This window comes from Hippoglossus stenolepis, chromosome 15 (assembly GCF_022539355.2).
Source record: "Hippoglossus stenolepis isolate QCI-W04-F060 chromosome 15, HSTE1.2, whole genome shotgun sequence".
NCBI classification, from domain to species: domain Eukaryota; kingdom Metazoa; phylum Chordata; class Actinopteri; order Pleuronectiformes; family Pleuronectidae; genus Hippoglossus; species Hippoglossus stenolepis.
Window position 1 is genome coordinate 17,876,479 of NC_061497.1, and position 20,671 is coordinate 17,897,149.

A 20,671-nucleotide genomic window follows, 5' to 3' on the forward strand; every position below is an offset into this window, starting at 1 on the left:
GTTGTTGTGGTAAAGCTTCAATTCCTCCACCAAGGAGGATATGTTTGTTTGGTGTTTGTTGTGAACAAGATTACACAAAAATTGCTCAACGGATTACCACTAAACATGGTGGAACCACGTGGTATGTGTCACGGAAGAACCCATACATTTTTGGTGCGGATCCAGAATGTGACCTAGAACTCAGAATGCTTTTTTCCCAAATGAGACCCATGAATAAGTCTGAGAAATCAAAAGGTCAAAAAATGCTTCATCTTGTAATTTTAAGGAAAGTGGATCCACACCAAATGTGAATACGTTCTTCCCTGACCCATATCGCATCGTTACACTAAGTTCCGTGGTTATCCGTCCAATAGTTTTTAAATCTAAGGCGACTGTTGGGCATTTGCAGACGTATGCTGAATGTCATTCTAGTTGACAATGTAATAATATGCAATTCTGAGAGTATGATTCCATCGTAAATCTCTCTGGTAAAAGTCCTTATTGTATTTAAATTATGGAAAATAGCAATAAAAGGATCCATGTGGGGAAATAAAAAAAAGACATGAAGCAGCTGTACCTCATGTGAAGACATTCTGACGATGTCAATAATACGTCTCTTATAATACGTCTCTTATAAGCCTATATCACAATTACACTCAGAAAATGTATTTTTAATAACATTCAAGACAATATCGAGCAGAACGAGTTTTGGTATCACAGAGCAAACATCATGACTCAATGGCCTATTCTATTTGAAGTAAATTCAAATTTGACAATGTTACTTGCACTGAAATCTGGATCAGAGATCGTCAAGTCAAAGATGATTCAGTCGTTTTTCCCAGTCCGACCGAAGTCTTCTTATGCTCTCTCTCTCTCTCTCTCTCTCTCTCTCTCTCTCTCTCTCTCTCTCTCTCTCTCTCTCTCTCTCTCTCTCTCTCTGCAGAGCTGAATTTGACATCAAAACCAGTTGCATCGAGGACCAAGGCTGAGAGAAACAAACACAAAAAAGGGAATATAAAGAAAAAGAAGGTTCAGTGAGTATTTTTCTCTTTTCTTATCCCTTTTTTCTCTCTCGCAGTTATGATGCAATGGAACTTTGTTCTAACGCAGAACTGATGAAAGTAATCCTCTCAAACTAAAACGGGGTATCATGTTCACAGTGCTGAAGAGGAGGGACTGAGTCATGGACGCACACATTCATACTTAAACACAAAAACATGGTACCTGCTCGGGGGAGGACGCACAGTCTCTCCGTCTTCCTGCCACTTCCTCTGTCTTTTTATCCCTCTTCCTCATTTCCGTTCAATACCCAAGCAGATGCAGATTGTTTATGACAGATAGCACTGGGCTGGTGCCATTTCATTAGCGTGATGTATCTCTGGTGACAGCCTTGAGGCCAGATTGGCCAGGAGTCTGAGCATCACCTCTAAAATGACTGTGCCATCCAGGAGCGTCCCCCCCCCAGCTGTGGACGGACATGTCTCATCTGTCTCTCCGTCACCCCTGTTTGGAAAATGACAGCAGAGATTGTCTCACAGCATGAGCTGAAAAATATCCCTTTATTTTTAGGTCAAAAAAATGTAGTGGATGTGAAAGAGGCTGAAACCTGGAGGACAATGAGATGAAATCTGATCTGCTGATATTTTATTCATGTTGAACAGAGATTTTCCCTCCACCTTCGGCAGGAGACGCGGATTTATTCTCTGAGAAATCAACGAAAATGTTGAAATGTTGCCCAATCTTGCAATTTTAGAGAGAGTGGAAAACAATTCCTGGATTCACATCAAAGTTTTATGGATTTTATGACTCATACCCCAACCGTCCACCACGCTTTGTGGTTAATCTGTTTTTGCTTAAACTTCTTTACAAACGAACAAATGCAGATGCTAAACACAACCTCCTTGGCCGATGACAATTTTTAGTGCCACCTCAGGAACCTTCCTCCGATTGGTGAGATCTCTGTCATCTGCTATCCTTCTCCATCCAGAGCACGTAGCTCCACCAAGACCCAGCAGTTCCCTTACATTTAATCAAGCCTCAACAAATTGCACACACTCATTGATATTAGTCCAACACTCGAAATATGCCAGATTTCTTTCACCAAGATCCAAGAATGATTCCCTGGGAAATTGGTGGAAATGTCAAAACAATGTCCCATCTCGCACGTCAAAGTTTAATAGGTTCTTTATTGGCCCGTGTCCCATCCCGCCACCAGATCTTGTGAAATGGCATTCAGTAGTTTTTGTGTAGTCCTGCTGACAAACAAACAAAGAGACAGGGATGAAAACATAACCTCCTTGGCAGAAGTAAATATGGGTCATGTCAGGTTAAAGGACGAGGAATTATCAAAGCAACACGAGACCAACTGCAGAACGCCAGAGAGGGCGCGTCATCATGTGCCAAACTGCAGGGGGGGTTTCAGTGAACTGCAAAAAATCATTTAATATGTGTCGGGGAAGAGTCTCAACCCCCCCCCCCGACAAACAACAACAAACTGCATGAAATATGAGCAGCAGCGATCACGGGTTCAAAATAACCAACAGGCAGTTTATCTATCGGTAAAAAAGGAGAGCGGCTTAAATCTGGATGACACAACACACACACAGGCTGTTTAACCAATCTGTAACCAGAGGGCATCATTTGATGGAATATCAGAGTGAGTCACAATAATGCCACAAACCATTGATGAAAGTTTAGTTGTTTACTTTTTGGAATCCGCTGCCATTTTTATTTATTTTTTTGTTGTTAATTAACTACTCAGAGAGAATCACAGAGGAAGAGGCCGACTGAGAGGAGCAGGAAAGATACGATTCCAAACCCACTGAAGTGCAGAAAGTCGTAAACCGACTCACAGAAAGACAAAGTGTTGCACTGCAGACTTGTTTTATCTCGACGTGCCACGGCGAACGTGTACATCACATATCTCCCCCCTACCCCCCCGTCTCTCCCAGCCCGAGCCGTGGAACATATGAATTATGAATGTCTGAAGAGTAACAGCTTTTTTTATTTTGCAATTTAAGGGCCCAAAATCTTTTGGTGCACTAAATTATTCATATATTCAAATGAATCTGACTTTGAGGACATTTTTTCCTTTCTTCCTCTCTTTCATGAATTTAGATTGTGCCCTTCAGAGGGACAGGTCAAAATTAGTGGCACAGGTTTTAGCAGAACAGTGTTTTTAAAAGGTTTCAGGTGGGATTTTTTTTTTTTTTCCCCACTCAGACATGTTTTAGTAAATTGGGTCCTGTCGTTTTAGATTCTCCACCCATGGGAGATGTCCTTTGGGACTGTGTCGATGTTGCACTGCCACCTCTCTCATTGTTATTCTGGACAACTACCTGCCTGTCAGGCTGCTGTAATGTGAGTCAATGTAGGAGAGTGTCACTCACTCACGGCTCCATGCCCTCCGATCTGTGGACATCACTTAGATTGACGCCGCAATGAGATGAAAAGCTGGAGCCCAGTGCTGACGTCAAGATGTTCAGGATATTTTTTTTTTATCCGACACTGAAGATCACAAATAATTCTGCGTGATATCTTGGAGGCATGGAGAAAATGTTTAAAATTCCAAGCGTGTCCTCAAGATTCGGGGATGCAGCGATCCCGTGCTACTGCAACAAGGAGGAGACAAGTGAAAGAGTCAGATTTCCTGTGCTCAGTCTTAAATGTAGCTTTCGGGAGCCTCTCTCTCTGTGGGGTGCTGTGCAAAGGAGATGTAAACCATATTCACTGCTGCATCTGAAATACAAGAACTTCTAAAATGCTTGCAACTAATTCCTCAACACTTTCCTGTGTGTTATCTCAAGGTTTAACGATGTTCCCACAGGGTTAGCAGGATGAGCACGTCAAACCACAAACACACACTCTGGCCCAAAATAGTCCCCGTAGCTGCACGTCCCCGCCTCATTAACATGCCGTGCAGAGGCTGGTGTCCTCACAAGGGCAGCGGGAGGATGGCAGGGAGTCAGAACGGGCCCGGGATATCAGGGAATGACACGGAAACGGCGGCCACTTCTTCGCCCTCTGGGATTAGTGACAAAAGCCAGCTGAGGCCAAAGCTCTTATCTCCATCCCGCAGTCCTCTCTCGCGTAAACACACAAACACACACGCACACACACACACAGGCAACAAAAAAGCACACAAGAACACTACTTGAGTTTGCACAGACACAAGCACATGTGCTCACACAGCCTAATTGGCTTTGCCAAACATATTCCCCTCTTTAGGAAAATAAGGAAGGAGTGTGTGTGTGTGTGTGTGTGTGTGTGTGTGTGTGTGTGTGTGTGTGTGTGTGTGTGTGTGTGTGTGTGTGTGTGTGTGTGTGGTAGGGAGTGAGTGAGTGGACCATATTGAGCCTACAACCTATGAGGACATTTTGGGAAAGTTAGGAAATTTAGGACGGTCCTCAATTTCAGACCCCCTTTTAATGGACTGTTTAAGGGTTAAGACTTGGTTAGGGTTGGAACTAGGTTTAGGTAAGAATTGGGTTTAGTTTAGGTTAGGTTAGGGTTAAGGTTAGAATAAGGGTTTAGGTTAGGGTAAGAATTAGGGTTAGGTTAGGTCAGGGATAAGGTTCAAATTAAGTGTAGGTTAGGGTTAGAATTAGGTTTAGGGTTAAATTTAGAATTAGGTTTAGGTTAGGATTAAGGTTTGAATTAGATTTAAGTTTAGGTTTTAGTTAGAGTTAAGGTTAGAATTAGGTTTAGGTTAGGATTAAGGTTAGAATTAGGTTTACGTTAGGCATTTAGTTGTAATGGTTAAGGTTTGGGGCTGGGGAATACATAATAATATTGTACACAATGTAATAATTACATTGTGTTACATGTGTCGTCCCTCCGTCCTTGGTTTCTCCCTCAACACTGTGTCAACATCCGTGAAACTGCCAACAGCGTCTCATTAAAATATTTATCAACATTTGTTTTTTTTTCTTCTTTTTTGGAGGCTGCAGATTAAGAAAATATTCAGAGATCCACGCTCATCAGATGAATCCCAGACCTCTCCGCATGGCTGTCAAATTTCTGTCTGAAGTGCACATGAATAGCAGCCATGTGATGATGTTAGTGAACGCTGCTTGGGTTTGGATGTGAAATAAAGTCGTCTCCCTCTTATCTCTGCGCTCTCTCTGTTCTCTCCTGCCGCCGTTACCCTGCAGAGCCGGTGTCAGCGGGGCAGATGGCAAAAGACAGAGGCATCTGCGGAGGGGGAGGTGCCTTTCCCCCCCCTTCGCAGAGCAGGGACAGGTGTCATCTGCCACACACTCAACACTTTCATGAATTCCATTAAGATGCAAACAAGCTCATGCTTGAGATTCACAGACACGCACACAAAATGGATTATTGATCATAAGGGACTGAATCGTATTTGGAGGCTTTCGTTCCCAAATTAGTTACAATCAAAGTAAAGCACTTTAAAGGGTCAGCTCAGCCATATGACAGATGTTTTCTCAACTGGAACAATTCTCTATTAAAGAAAACTAAAAACACAGACAGCATATTGATTAGTCAAAGTAATATAAAAAACTGTCTTGTGTTTATTATGTGATTCTTTATATAACAGCTGTTTGACCCCCTTCTACTTTTGAAATAGCCGTACAAGCGATGGCCATGTTGGTCTGTGGGTCCATCACTTTGGTCCAGACTGAATGATCGGGACATTGTGTTAACACATTTGTGGTCCTGGGAGGATGAGTTCGGTGTCTCTGGGGATCCTTTGATGTCTCCACTACTTCCACCAGCACGTCTAATGTTTCACTTTTTAATTTCAATATCTCAGAATGTATACAAAAGCAAACACATCCAAACTTGATGAACGCATCTCCACTTCCTCCCGCTATCCAGAAATGAAGCCAAAATATCACGGTTATGAAGGCAGCCATCTTGCTCGGTGTCCACGTAGTCATAGTTGGATGAAGTTGTGCTCTGCCAATCGCGAGTCAGTCTCAGCTCTAAATCGTTACGTTTCACCTCATTTTTAAAGCATCGAATGACTTATTAAAACCAAATACAGTCTATGTGTGGCCAGGGCCTTTCTATGTGGAGTTTGCATGTTCTCACCGAGCCTGCATTGGTTTTCTACAGCTTCCTCCACAGTCCAAAGACATGCAGGTTAATGGTACATAGGTGTGAGTGGTTGTTTATCTCCATGTGTCAGTCCTAGAAACCTGTCCAGGGGGTACCCTCCCCTCCAGACCCCTCGTGTATAGATAATGGATGGATGGACTTTGGGCAAATGGACCAAATACCTTTGGTATACATCATCAGCCTCAGCTTGGTGATTACTGCTCATTTGAACTTGAGCTTCACAGAGAAGCTGTCTTCTTTAAAATATCATCAATGCTGCCAGCACCACAAACAATCCAACCTCCATCGTGCTGCGTTGGAGGCAGAAACTGCAGATGCATTTTTCAAAATCTGTCCAAATACACTACAGTAAATCCTCATGGCTTCATCCTGCTTCGGGTGAGTGAGTTTCTTTAAATTATTTGCTGGAACTGGCCCTTTCATAAGGAGTCTGTATGTGTTGAGTCATCCAGTGCTGAACAGTTTAGCTTTAGAGAATTGGATCATCTTTGTTTATCGATTATTGATGAATATCTTTTTATCCACCTCAAGTATTTAAGTGAGTGATTTCTTTCAGCATATGCTCGTCTCCGAATTGAAATCTTTGCAGTTCTAGAGAGCAGGTTTGCTCAGCCGCTTTTTACAGAGATACTGTTTAGAGGAGGGATAAGAGGAGGAAGAGGAAGAGAGGCAAAGTAAAAGAAAAGATAAGAGCTTGAAGATGAAGGGAGTCATGGAGAGCAGCGGTGAGACACTGAGGGGGGTTAAACTTTTCTTACAAAAGGGTCGATCTGACGGTCTCATCCGAACAGTTCAGTCGGCAGATGGTTATATTGCTCACCGCTGGATACTGTCTACTGACGCAGGTTGCTGACAGCAGAGAGCGAGGCTGTACCACACACACAAATATGAGAAATGGCTCAATCGTGTGTGTGTGTGTGTGTGTGTGTGTGAGGGAAGGAAGGAGGGGAGTGATGACAGACACTGATTTATTGATCAATTTAATTGAACCCTTTATCGACCTGCATGACCTGCTTTGGATTTGTCTGCCCTCTAACTCGACTAGTTATTGAACGGCCTCACTGTGTCGAGTGTTTGCTCAGTTAGAACGAGACAAAAACCAAAAACACACAGAGGAGCAGATTTGCCTGTTGATGTGATCGTTATTCAAAGGTGACGACAAAAGTGGGAGGGTGGAGACGGACTGAGTCACACACACACACACACACACACACATAGAGAAAGAGAGAGAGAGAGGGAGGGGATGGGATTAGAGGGAGCACTACTCCCTCTCTTCTCTCCTCTTCACCACTTCTCTACTATGGAAAAAAACATCAGTGTCATTCATTAGTTGCAGCCGCTCAGTTGCAGGCGCTGTCTGTTCCCTTTCTGAATGAGAGCCTGCTCACAGAAAGGGTCTGACATTGTCTTCTCCTGCTGAAGTGTTGTGTGTCTGTGAGTGTGTGCGGTAGTTAGTGTGTGTGTGTGTGTCACATTGAATGACAGAAACAGAGAGAGAAAGAGAGAGAGAGAGGGGGAGAGAGAGAAAGAGGGAGGGAGAGAGAGAGAAAGAGGGAGGGAGGGAGAGAGGCTCACAGAGAAGATCTCGGGGCAACAGATCCGTTTTGCTCGGCTGAAAGACCAAACACAACGGGATGGATTTCTGCACGACGTGAACAAAAGAAAAAAGGTGTGTAGCTCTTTTTTAAAAAAACGATTTCACATATGTAGCTGATGCTTCAGACAGCTTTTTATGAAATGAGTTAACAACGGTATTAATCTGATCTGTTAGAGGACGGGGGGGATTCCTGCCGAATACAAAAAAAAAGCTTAAATAATCAGTCTCCATTCAGATGGCAGAAACTTTATTCAGCGATTTTTCACTGCCTGCAGAGCTGTCGCGAGAAAACAAAGGGAAGACGGGTACAGTAAAAGCAAAGATGAAATAGTAACAAAGGAAGGAGGAGAAAATGTATAAATGCTCCGAGACATATCAGCAGCTGAGGTGTGCAGTTAACAAGGATAGGGGGTTATCCATCTGTATACTTAAATTCAGCAACTTTGCAAAGGAGCTGGCTTCAAAAGGTGGCAGTTGAGAAAAAGAGGGAAGGAGTGAGTGATGAGTGACTGAGAGACGAAGAGACGAAGAGAGGGGGGCATACAAATGTCCCAATGAGAACAAGAGCAGGTCTGTTTGTGCTTAAGATAAAGTGTGACTAGCCCTGGTCATCATGATGGACACAAGAGCTGAGGGACATGCAATGAAAAGTCACAATTTTCAGAGGGAATTGAGATTTTTTTCATCTAATTTTCTCTGGAAATGATAATGGTGGGATTTTTGCTGAGGTCTGCAGAGAACATGCCTGTTCCCTGAAGTCCTGATAACATGATTTGTAGGCCGGGGGCATGTCTGCAGCACCACACCGCCTCATCCACCATGGTGTGTTGTGACACGTCCAACCTTTATCAAAAGAACTGCAGCTCCTGCGATTTGGATTTTGCACTTGGGCCATATTGCGATTTGAATAATGCACTTGGGCCATATTGCGATTTGAATAATATTCAGATTCATTATTCACCCCCTTCCGAGAACAAGAGTCCAAAACGCGATTCAATATCGGATTTATTGGCAACTCAGAAATATCAGGAGTAATTAACAGATATCAGAACGAGGTGCAAGAATACACTTCACCACAGGGGTGAGGTGACAAAAACACACACACACACACACACACACACACACACACACACACACACACACACACACACACACACACACACACACACACACACACACACACAATATGAGCTCATTATCTACACTGGCCACTGACCAAAAAAAATGTCCAATACGAACTATTCATAACGATCTCTGGTTTTAACCCCTGTTGCCGCTCTTTCACTAATTTTGGAAATCTTCCCTTTTCATGCATTTAATATCTGAGCGAGTCAGACGACGATTGAACGGCCGTGTTCTACCCTTGCAGTTGCTTTGAGGGCACTCAGGTGCGCTGTGGGATTTTCCATTCAAATGTAAACATGATGAATAAAAACAATCAGTTTATTGTTTTGTAAGCTCATTAAGATTCCACCTCTGTTTCCTAACGTTTAATATTCATATTTACACACAGCCAAAGACATCACGTCGAGCCTAAAACTGAAACAAACCAAACTGGGGGAGAAATAGCACAAAAGTGTGTTTCAGGCAGATAGCGAAACATCAGGTACTTTCATCATTCCTGATTATCTCTGACCTCTCTATGGGTTATCTGTGGTATTTAGGCCTGCTGAGGCGATTTGGAATTCATGTGGTTTAGCCTCAGGTCTGTTCTCAGCTGATCTGGCTCAGAATATGAGAAATGTAACATGTTTGAAATTCAGGCTACGCTGTTATCTCCTGGCAATCTGCTGCTTGAACTAAGCATGTGCACGTGTGTGTGTGTGTGAGACAAATCTTTTTTTACATTTTTTACATATGCGCATGCATGAGAATTGAATATCACTTGTATATCTGCTACAGGCTCCGCTTGTCTTAGTTTGAGCATGTGGTTTGAATATAGTATGAGAAAGTGCACGCACACACACACACACACACACACACACACACACACACACACACACACACACACACACACACACACACACACACACACACACACACACACACACACACACACAAAGAATATGGTCCAAATGCCATGACATTTTGCCACACATGGATCTTCTCCATTATTCATGAAGCGAAGAGCTGTGAACTGAACAGACAACAGAATCTCTCTCTCTCTCTCAGAAGTTTGGGTTTCAGTAAATATTTGCATAAGCTGCATGCACGGACTGTAAAAATTCCCAGTAATTGCCAGGGCTATTTTCTGTCATCAAAAGAGAGCTGAAGGTTTAATTGGAAACTGTAACGAGTTTATGACGGACTATGTTTGGCCCCGAGTGGACAAAGTGTTAATAACAAGTGTTGAAAATAATTAAGCTGTATTCCTTGTGATACATTTTATCAATGGAAACAGAAAATCTTCTATTTTAATGTGTAATAAAACACCATGAGCACTGAATATTCATGTCAATAGGACAAATTAGATAAAACAAACTGGGCACATTATACACAGCACAGTGAAAAGATTATAAGGAGATGATGAGAAAAACGAAAGAGGGTGAGGAGCAGATTGAGAAAGTGGAGCAGAGGAAGCGACGCGTCACAAAGTCTCAGGGGGAGTCTGGCTGAACGTGCACAGGATGAGATGAGATTGTCGGAGGAGCGAGTTGCAGAGATCGCGACGCTCAAGAAAGAGTTTGATCGGGACAAAAAGGGGCTTTGAGAGTCGAATGAGCAGAAACAGAAGAAAGCTGCGGAACTCAATTCAGGGGCTGCATCCTTCAAAGGACGCAGTGTACCCAGCCCAAGAAGACCACCTCCCTTGTGGGCAGACTGTGAAGGCAGAACCGAAATGAGACAGTCTGGTCTATAGAGGCTTTTGTTCAGAATTACTAAGCTCGTCCCGACCTTACTGCTGTTGCCCATAAAGAGCTCAGGTTGGACACGACAAGAAAGTTTTATAGCCCCTTGTTTTGTTATGTGTAGCCGTTAGCTGATCAATTGAGTTGAAGCGTAAACATCTTGTTGCTTGCTGGCACCATTACCTCTTTGAAAACCAGTTTGTCACTTAAGAGCAATGAATCCTGGGATAGGTTGGGCCAGGAAGGATCCACCCTTGGAGCCTTTGTTTCTCTGGGATGGAAGGACACACTTGTTGGTCGCATTGGAAGGAGCTTTCGTTAAATGTAGGCTCTGAAGGATGCAGCCCCTGAATGGAGACACAGCTACAGAGAAATTCACTGAAGACAGCCTGGTTTGAAGAATGTGTAGTAGATAACCAAGGCTACAAAGAATGTTTTAAAAGCTGCTGACAGAGGTAAAAATAAGTCATAGATGAGAATGAAAAGCAAGCGCACTTCAGTGAGATCTCATGGAGAAGCTGCAGGCTGTGAGAGTGGAGTCGGGAGGGAACAGGAGAACGAGGAGACTGAAAAGGAAGAACAGCCTCAAACACCTGAACTCTACATGGACCTGGCTGGCCACAGAGGAGCAGACACTTTAAGTTGTTAAACAAGAGCAGAGATGTTCAAGTCAAAGGAAAGTAGAATAACTCCAGACTCAGGTGATGCCCAGTCTCAATGAATGGCTCTTGAAGACCAGTCAGGTCATTACCCTTTACCTCTGAGAGCAGCAGCCACTGCCACCTTCCATTATTCTGCTGCGGCGGTCCGACAGAGCGGCCTTTCATGCTTTCAAAAGGCCTCATCTGCTCAGAGGGCGAGTGGAGGAGCCGCTGAGACCAGGCGAGATTTATTTCCTCTGTCAATTGGACAATGACGGCAAGAACATTGTTTGAATTTAACCTTTTAACTGAAGCAAGCTCAACTTTAAGAGTTTCTGCTGAATGATTCAATGAGCCAGAGAAATAATCGTTTTTTAGCCACGCGTTCACTTAGACAACCAACAGTTATGAGAGGATCATTCACGTACTTTCTATGTACTATGCCTCTACCTTGCATGTTACTGGAGTATTGGGAGACCACCACAGAAGTCAGACCGAATAAATTCTGTAACGTTAAAAACATGGCGACACTGGAGGAGGTTAGCCTATGGTTACTAATATAAAGTATACTATTCATACTTACTATCCTATCAATACAGGAGAATTGCCAAAAAATAACTTTAAACTCTCAGGAATGTTCTTGCTTAAAAGCTATTCTTATTAAAAGTCACAAAGTGTCAAGCTGATAAAACAGCTAAAAGCTAAAAAGCTGAAATTCAGCCAGGCTCTTGTTACAGAAATTTGAGAACAAATGAGATTACAGATTAGCGGGAGAGAGATAAAAAAAAAAAAAGAGGTGGCACGATTTGTGTTTCCTGCTCTCAGAAAAAGAAATGCTGATAAGAGAACAGAGTCGGGGCAGGAATGAGGGATGAGAAGTGAAGCAGCAGGGAGACAAGGATCAGCTGGATGGATTTAAAGGGAATACATGCAAATTCCACTTTGTTAGTGCTTCTACAGGTTAATGTGGGTATCTGGCATGTCTACCAACCCAAAACTCTGGGAAAAACACTGCGCGTTTGTTATAGTTCCTCTAAGTCAGAAACGTCATGCTTGGCGACTCGATTGCGCTTCCTGGGTATTGTGTCGTAACAAGGAACTGGAAGTCTCCACATGGTCTTGGCCCCCCACCGTCCCCCAACCGTCCCCACACTCGTTACTTCCGTTTACACGGAGGCAGCGCAGCGCCTTCCAAGCAGCCGGCTGTTCCGGACGAGCATTTCTCCGCTGGTCAGCCGCGATTCACTCATGTGGCATTTGTCTGGATCGTTGGGACTGGGAGGCTGCAGCAGCTGCTCGGGGGCCGCTCGCCTCCGTGCGTGAGCTGGAATTTGTGTCAGCGCCACACACAGCAGTGTGGAAGACTTCCAGTGTTCCGCTACTGTAACCCCGAACGACATTCAACGGGTACAACAACAAGCGGAGAAAGCAGAATCGCGGGCTGACCTTATGTACAGTCTATGGGGCTGACCAGGAAATGCTCGTCCGTGTGAACAGCCAGGCGGCGCGCTGGAGAACCGCTGCGCTGCCTCGCGCGGTCTTCCACACTGCCAGCTGTGGAAGACTTCCAGTGTTCAGCTCTACTGCCGGGTTACAGTAGTTCCGCCGGGTTACAGTAGTTCTGCGGGTTACAGTAGTTCGCCGGGTACACGGAAGCGCGCTGGCAGCGCAGCGCCGTTCTCCAGCACGCAGCCGCCTGGCTGTTCCAGCACATTTCTCCGCTGGTCAGCCCCTAGACTGTACATATAAGGTCAGCCCGCGATTCTACTTTCTCCGCTGTTGTTGTACCGTTGAATGTCAGGGTTCGGGGTAAATGATGGTCTTCTAGCCCCCACCTCTCTTTCTCTCTCTGTCTGTCTGCTTGTGTGCTTGTGTGGATGGGCAGAGGGGACATTTAATTATGTGATTGGGAAAATTAAAACTCCAGGACAACAAGGGAATACAAAGTATGGGATGCATATTTGATAATTTATATCATATAAAATATGTAATTTATATCGTTTAAAATCATGGGGGAGAGGGAGGGAGCTGGCTCATTAGCATTTAAAGGAACAGGCACTCAAAACAGGTCACTCGGTGGAGGGCTGTTTTATACAGGGTAAAGGGTGCTGTTTTATATGATCCTTGTGGTATTTTGACCAAAGTATGTTACAGACATTTCATTAAGACCCCAAGGAACCATATCAACTTGTGGTAAAATGGGCATGCTATGTCCCTTAACACCTCAAGGACCAACAGTCAAAAGGACATGTTGGAGAAAAAACTCAAGACCAAGCAAAGTCACAGAAATAAACAGCCTCACAACAGAAGATCACACAAATAACAACTCAACACTATGAAAATCCTCACCTGGCTTCAGTGATATTAAAGTAGAAGTTAGATGGGGATAATGTGGTCAGAGGTGAAACAGGCTCGAAACCTTCAACACGACAAAGAGCAAACACCTTTTTCAAACAAGAGAAAACAACACAGCTCTAATCTCCGGATTCTGATTCAATTCATGCGGTTTAGGGGGGAGAGTGGGTCGGTCCACTAATCGCAAGGTTGTTGGGTCAATTCCTCCAGTCCACATGTTGAAGTCCATGGGAAATACACAAAACACCAAAAAGAAGAAGCCCAAGGTGAATGTCTGAATGTAAACTGTAATGTATTTTTGACTGGTTACCTCTGCAAACGTGGTTATGTTTTCACCTCTGTCCGTTTTTTTGTTATTAAGTACTTATAGTTTGTTTGTGAACAAGATTACACAGAAACTACTGGATTTATTAACACAAAACCTGGTGGAAGGAAGCGGTAGGGATCAGGGAAGAACCCATTTAAGTTTGGTGCAGATTCACATCAAGCAGCGGATCTAGGACTAGCAAGATAGGGTGGGTTTTTTGACATTTTCACCGATTTCTCTGGGAATCATTCTTGGAACTAGATGAAAACAGTTTAGGAGACTGATACCTATGAGGGTGTGAAATTTGGTTGTTAGAGGTTCGATGATGTGGTTACATTAAATAAATATTAATGTTGGTTATGTGGTTCTCAGGCTTTATCTATTACAATCACCATGTAGGCAACAGTGATGTTTCCTTAAATATAAAATTATGCACATTATAGGCTAAAGTGAAAACACATTCACACTTGAAACATGATAAATCTATATTTTTTGATTTCGTGTGCATGCATTGAGCAAGAAGAATAAGAAACCCGGACCACTTATAAGGGTATTATCATTGTGCCTATTTTTAAAAGTAATTGCTACACATGGACAGTCAGTAGCAGTAATGACAGTTTGAAGCACAGTGTAATGACCACTTTGAGCACAGGCAGGACAGACAGTCCGCCCACTGATTAATCTGTAGTTTGTGTTGATAGCTGCGGGTTAGACAGTGTTAGCAGTCCACACACTGGTCACTCCACCTCCACCGCCTCACGTCTCATAGCTAGAGACATTATCTCTTCATGCGGGGTCAATTTCAGCAAGTTTTTAAAAAGTTGGACAATTCGCAGTCACGTTTTACAAGACTGTCATGTTAAGGCTATCGTATTTTATATACATTTTTAAAACTCAGTTTGTACACCATTCAAATCTCCAACAAAGAACAACTGCGTGTACATAACATTTAGTGCAGATTTTTATTGAGAAAAAGTTGTAGATGCAAAGATCAATGTCAGGATGTTAAGAATCGATGATGGATCATTTAAATAAATGTTCATATTTTTTTATTGAATCCTTCTCTAGAGAGTGCGAATGTGGCCGTGTTGCTAGGGCAGGAAACTCAGATAGCAGAAGATTAATGACCTTTAAGACACAAGAATAAAATATTCGGTTAAAAAAAGTCAAGCCATTTATATAATTTTCCTCAATAAAGATGCATCATTTTCCCAATTTGCTCGTGGTGTTCTCTGCATTACCCTGTTCATTATACGTAGGCGAGTGTGTATGTATGTGACCTCTACAGCCTCAGCAGGACGGCGTGGCCTGCCCTCTCAAAGTAGATTAGCTTGAAAAATAACTGAATGCACCACGTTGCCTGGATACAAAAAGCATCATTAAGCACAATTATCAGCCACTTCTGCGCACAATGAACGAGCTTCATCACAGATTTCAAAACAACAAATCATTACCGTCAGCAACCTGCACGGAGCAGAAAAGATGAGGGAGAGACAAGAGGAGGACAGTGGGTGTAAGACGGGGGGATGGAGGAGCGGAGGCAGATAGAGGTGGAGACATGTAGAGCGTGTGAGGAGGTGGGGGAGTAAAATTGAGGTTGGGTTTCACATTAAAAATTAAAGATAGACCTTTTTTAACATCTGCATTTAAACTCTCATAGAAATTGTTGTTAAAATACCAAAATCCAGATTATCAAAACATTTCAGGGATGAAATTTGATGAGGGGGGGTAAGGCGACACGCAGTATCAATACATCCATTTGGAAAAATTGGAGGAGAGAAAGAGACAAGAGAGCTTTTCATTGGCCTGCGAGGAGCATCATGGGAGTATTTGATAAAGAAAACACAGTTGGGGGAAGAGAGCATGCCACAACAGAAGAAGAGTGCGGCCATCATTCATCGCTCCTCATTAGGCTGTGTATCTCCCTGAAGGTAAAGCAGGCTGCAAATTAAACAGAGAGCAAAGATCTTGTCGACTTCACCATCCAGACAAACAGGGAGGAGGAGGAGGAGGAGGAGGAGGAGGAGGAGGAGGAGGAGGAGGGAAAAAGAGAATAAAAGAGAGGGAATAAATGGAGATGAAGAAAACGAGTTAGGGGACAAGAGCGGCTGGCTTAAACTTCAAAAGCCATTTTACACAATGGCAGATTAAGAAAAGTTTTGGAGCAGCACTGACAAGTCAGACTCAGAATGAAACACTGGTGCAACACAAACATAACTGTTACAGGGTTTGTGCAGGTTTAAATACGTTCAATTTAAGACTTGTTAGGACCATAATAAACGAAATTTGAGATTTATGTCCGGTACAAACATATGAAGAAATATCAGAGTTTGGTTTTTGAACATAATATGAAGTATACTTGTAGAGAATAACCCTCAATATGCTCATATATCTCACAAAAGACTAAATCAGCTGCTTGTTATTGTATCGCTCACAAATTGCTCATAATAAATATGATCTTGAATAAATCATTAATAGGTGAAAAGTAACTTTAAAGAAAATAAAAGGGAAAATCTTGTTTCCTTTTTATTTTAAAATATTATGTTTTACAATTACAGGTCACTCAAAACTTTTGATTCCCGTTCTTTGCCCTTCAGTTCTTCATGTTTTGAATAATTATCTACGCCGAATTACCTACTTGCTATTACTGTTTGCTACATACATCAAACATACTGATAACTTTTAATGAATCGCTGTGATACTGAAAAAAACATACAAATGATTCTTGATCAGGTTCTGGAATTAGAAGATGCGTGTTTCCTCTACACTTTCCAAGCGGGTGATGGAGGTTTATTTGCGCACTTTCTTATCCTCGGACCATATAAGTCACGGTGAATCTAAAAATGTGTGTGTCGTGTATTTCCGTTCAGATTGGACTCAGTTAAACTCCGACATTTAGTGCTAAATGTTTTGAAGCTGCCTACCTTGAAGCTGATGCGTCACTTCCGCTGCTGCAGCTGCTGCCACTGATGACGTGGACAATGAGACACATAAGAAGAACCACTTGAGGACACCTGCAGGTTTCTGTCCCCTTTACCTCCTGCAGTGTTTTACACAGTGTTTCTCCCTCTTCATACACAGTCTATGGTTTCTACCCAATCGGACTGTTCACAGGAGGAACTGTTGCAAAAACATTAATCATATTTACGTCCAATATAAGGAAACATAGCTCATTATCCAATGTGACATCATCTCTGTGAGAGCACAGACACACAAACACTTCAGTGTCAGTGCCATAAAAAATTTTATGTTTAAAATGCTTTTAATGTTTTCTAAATCTTAAATTCTCGCTGTATCTCCCTGTTGGTTGTACAAGAAATGGTCTGGTTACGTCCCTAAGTTCCCCACATGCAGTTATTATGGATGTTTTCACCCCTGTCCATTTGTTTGTAGGTTTGTTTATTAGTTATTATTAGTATTATCCTAAGATATAATAACATACAGCTGTATGTTTTCTTTAACATTGTGAAATATTTTTACATTTTCACAGATTTTCCAGGGAATCGTTCATGGATCTTGGTGAAACAAATGTATTTCGAGGACTGATATTTATGAGTGAGGGAAATTTGGTGCGCACTGAACCAAAGGAGACTGTTGGGCATTGGCAGAGGTATAAACTCCACTAGGTGCCATTCTAGTTTGTTGATTGGTTTGTGCGTTTGTTTGATTGCAAGCTCACATAAAAACCACTGAATGGATTTCCACAACTTGGAATTTTCCCAGTTTCCCAGGGAACACCTCATGGATCTTGATTAAACAGGGGGTGTTGGGCCTTTTCTGTTTACTCAAGTCCTATATGAATATAACGTGTGGCCAGGCACACATGTGCTTTGGGAAATTAATAACCATGAAGTGGAGAGGAAGAAGCTGGCAGATAAGAGAGAAGTGTGTGTGTGTGTGTGTGTGTGTGTGTGTGTGTGTGTGTGTGTGACCTCTTGCTTTCATTCTGGTCATGGTCAATTATTCCTGCCTTTGAAGTGTCTGTCTCCGCTGTCATAGATCAAGTGAAGACACGAGGCCCTAACCTAAATAACAGAGGAGCCTCGCTCTCCCTCTCCTCCTGTCTGTCTGTCTGTCTCTCTCTCTCTCTCTCTCTCTCTCTCTCTCTCTCTCTCTCACACACACACACACACACACACACACTTCTCTCATCCTCAACACTCAGACTCATCAGCTCCTATCTGGGTTCTGCAGTCATTTGCACTGGAGCGTTATTAGCAGTATTAGCGTGCGGCGGAGGAGGGGTTGGCTCTCAGCCGTCTTTGTGAAAGCTGATTATGAGGAGTTTAATTTCATCAGATAAGGAAGCTCTCTTATGAGCAGACCCAGCTCCAGGCGCCAAAGGCCTGGCGGGCAGTCGATGAGGCAAGTACTCCCCCTGCTGTTACTGCTCATACAGGACGGTCAAGTGTCGGGCCCTCAATCAAATAAGCTCCTCGACTTTACAAATACACTACAGCCATGGAAAAATCATTTTGGATGACCACAACTATTCCATTGGATCTTTTGTAATCAGAAATTAATTTGTATGCATTATACTTAGTGATCAATTGACAATTCTGATCCCAGTACATCCAAGAATCTTTATTTTTATTGCAGAAATACCTTTAGGAACATTTACTGATATTATATGATGAAGATTATTTCATACAGATTGAATAAATTATTACATAACCCAACATATTGATTGTGCTGAGAGATTTTTCTCTGCAGCAAATATCTTTTGGATAAATAGATAGATAGATAGATTGATAGATAGATAGATAGATGGATGGATGGATGGATGGATGGATGGATGGATAGATAGATAGATAGATAGATAGATAGATAGATAGATAGATAGATAGATAGATAGATCTACTTTATTGATCTAAAACTGGGAAACAAGGTATCAGCCACATAACACAATAAGCAAGATGTAGAATTATAAGGACAAAACTATTAAAAATATGGAAAATGAAAGTATAATCTCCTCTGCTTTATTTCGTAAAATTTTCATATATTTATTTTACTGCTAAATGACAGATGGGAACGTTTTAACCATTTAGGGCGATGAAATAAAAGATTTGTGTTCAATAACAGTTGAGTATTTTTAAGTCAATCAGCTTCTTCTTAATTTTCCTGAACTTCCCATCTGGTGCTTGAAGAGGGCTTTAGAGGAAATTGTTAGTATTTGCAATTATTATTTGATTTCTGAATCACGGCCTCTTGTAGTAAATTGCTGGTATTAAATCAGAATTGCAAAGTGCTCTCTGTGTCCCTTATCCTTCCTCATCCTGCCTCTCAGCCAAGGCCGTTTGGAGGTTGTCTGGGGATGTAGTTAAAAGCTCCTGTGTCAGCAAGCGGCCGCCCTGCTGAAGTGTACTGGAGGGAGAAGCTAAATCCCTGGAAACATAAAAAAGAAAACTTCTCCTATAAGGTCTTTTAAATAATTAAAGTTGAAGTTCAATGTGTTTCACAATAAAGTTGACACTCTTTTTTCTTTCAGCCAGGATGTCTGGGATGGACGTCCCACTGGTGGACCACAACGACACTGGAGTCTCCCCAATAGACAACGGGACCTTCCTGCGTTTCTCTCCAACCTCTGTCTCCACGTCGGCCGCCGCCTCGTCCCCGGGACGTCCGGGCAACGTGTACGTGTACGTGTGGCTCTTCCTCGGCCTGCTGGTGTTCCTGCTCACGCTGCTCATCATCTCCCTCCACAGGCTGAAGAACATCATCTCCTCCTCCTCCTCGGTGCCCGACTGCAGCAGCGAAGGGGGGAGCTCCTTCACCAACATGGAGATCTGTAGCATCTCGTCCCAGAGGTCCACCATCTCCTCACTGTCCACCTGAGGGAGGGAGATGGGGAGACATATGGGCGTGTAGGTCCATGTGCATGTGTGCTCAGACATGCAAGCATGCACACACATGAAGGTCTAGCTCCTCACTCTTCTCTGTGACACACAAACACAAACTTTACTCCATGCATGCATGGCTTTACTTTCCATGCATGCATATTCTCTCCTCCTGATGGTCCAGTGAGTCACAAGGCGTGAGCGGGACTGAGCCTTATTTCACGGACGGTGAGACAAAGCTGAAAATTGCCTTCCCTCTGCAGGAAAAAAGAGGAACTATTATCTTTCCTAATCCATTTTTGCAAAAGTAATTTCTTGTACTGTCCCTGTCATATTTACGATAGAACAAATGAAGTGAATCTTTGTACAGCTTGTCTCATAATGCCAGTCGACTCCACTGCAATAATCAGCATTAAAATACCACTTTGTACAGACGTGCATGATTTTGCTTCAATAAGAGATGCTGTAACTCATCTTACTTGTACCAAGCAAAAGATAATATATCTTGAAAAGAGTGTACATGCCACATTGGTTCATGTTTCCCCAGGTTTGGTTGAGAAGATGTTGCACAAAGGAGACGGACGACGCGGTGAAGGTGAGAGAGAAATGAAGGTTGTCGAGTATTGACGGGCACGGCAGCCTCCGACTGCAGGTGCAGACAGACCGGGTCAAAAGTGTCAGAAACTACAAGATTAAATTCGGCTCCTGAAAGACAGGTCTACCAGCGGAACGGATTACCCTCTCCTGCCTGTCAGCTCATGTGGCATCTGATCGCAGTCTCCATAGTGCATGAGAGCTCCATGCAGCTGTCAGCCATGTGTGTAGTCCAGGCTTAACGCTACAGTGATGGTTGTTCCTGCTCAAAATACATTATTTTAAAAAGAAATACTGTGAGATATTGTTTTTTTTTGACATGGTAAAAAATACTCTTCACATTCAGATGAAATCATTGGAAAAAAAGGTTCATTCATCTTTGTCACAGAAGTTTAAAAACATTATTTCAGACCTTAATCGGTGAAAACAAA

At 42.8% G+C, this 20,671-nt stretch overlaps 1 protein-coding gene across 1 annotated transcript; it reads left to right on the forward strand.

Moving 5' to 3' along the window:
• The first annotated feature begins 7,350 nt into the window (after positions 1-7,350).
• Positions 7,351-20,532, forward strand: LOC118121793 (serine-rich and transmembrane domain-containing protein 1). Its single transcript, XM_035177931.2, has 2 exons — positions 7,351-7,729; positions 19,298-20,532. Exon 2 carries the CDS (start codon positions 19,303-19,305, stop codon positions 19,642-19,644), a length of 342 nt encoding a protein of 113 aa, XP_035033822.1. The 5' UTR covers positions 7,351-7,729; positions 19,298-19,302; the 3' UTR covers positions 19,645-20,532.
• The last annotated feature ends 139 nt before the right edge of the window (positions 20,533-20,671 follow it).

What these genes read in the sequence shown, in the direction of transcription:
- LOC118121793 (XM_035177931.2), top strand. Translation starts at nt 19,303, where the DNA reads ATGTCTGGGATGGACGTCCCACTGGTGGACCACAACGACACTGGAGTC.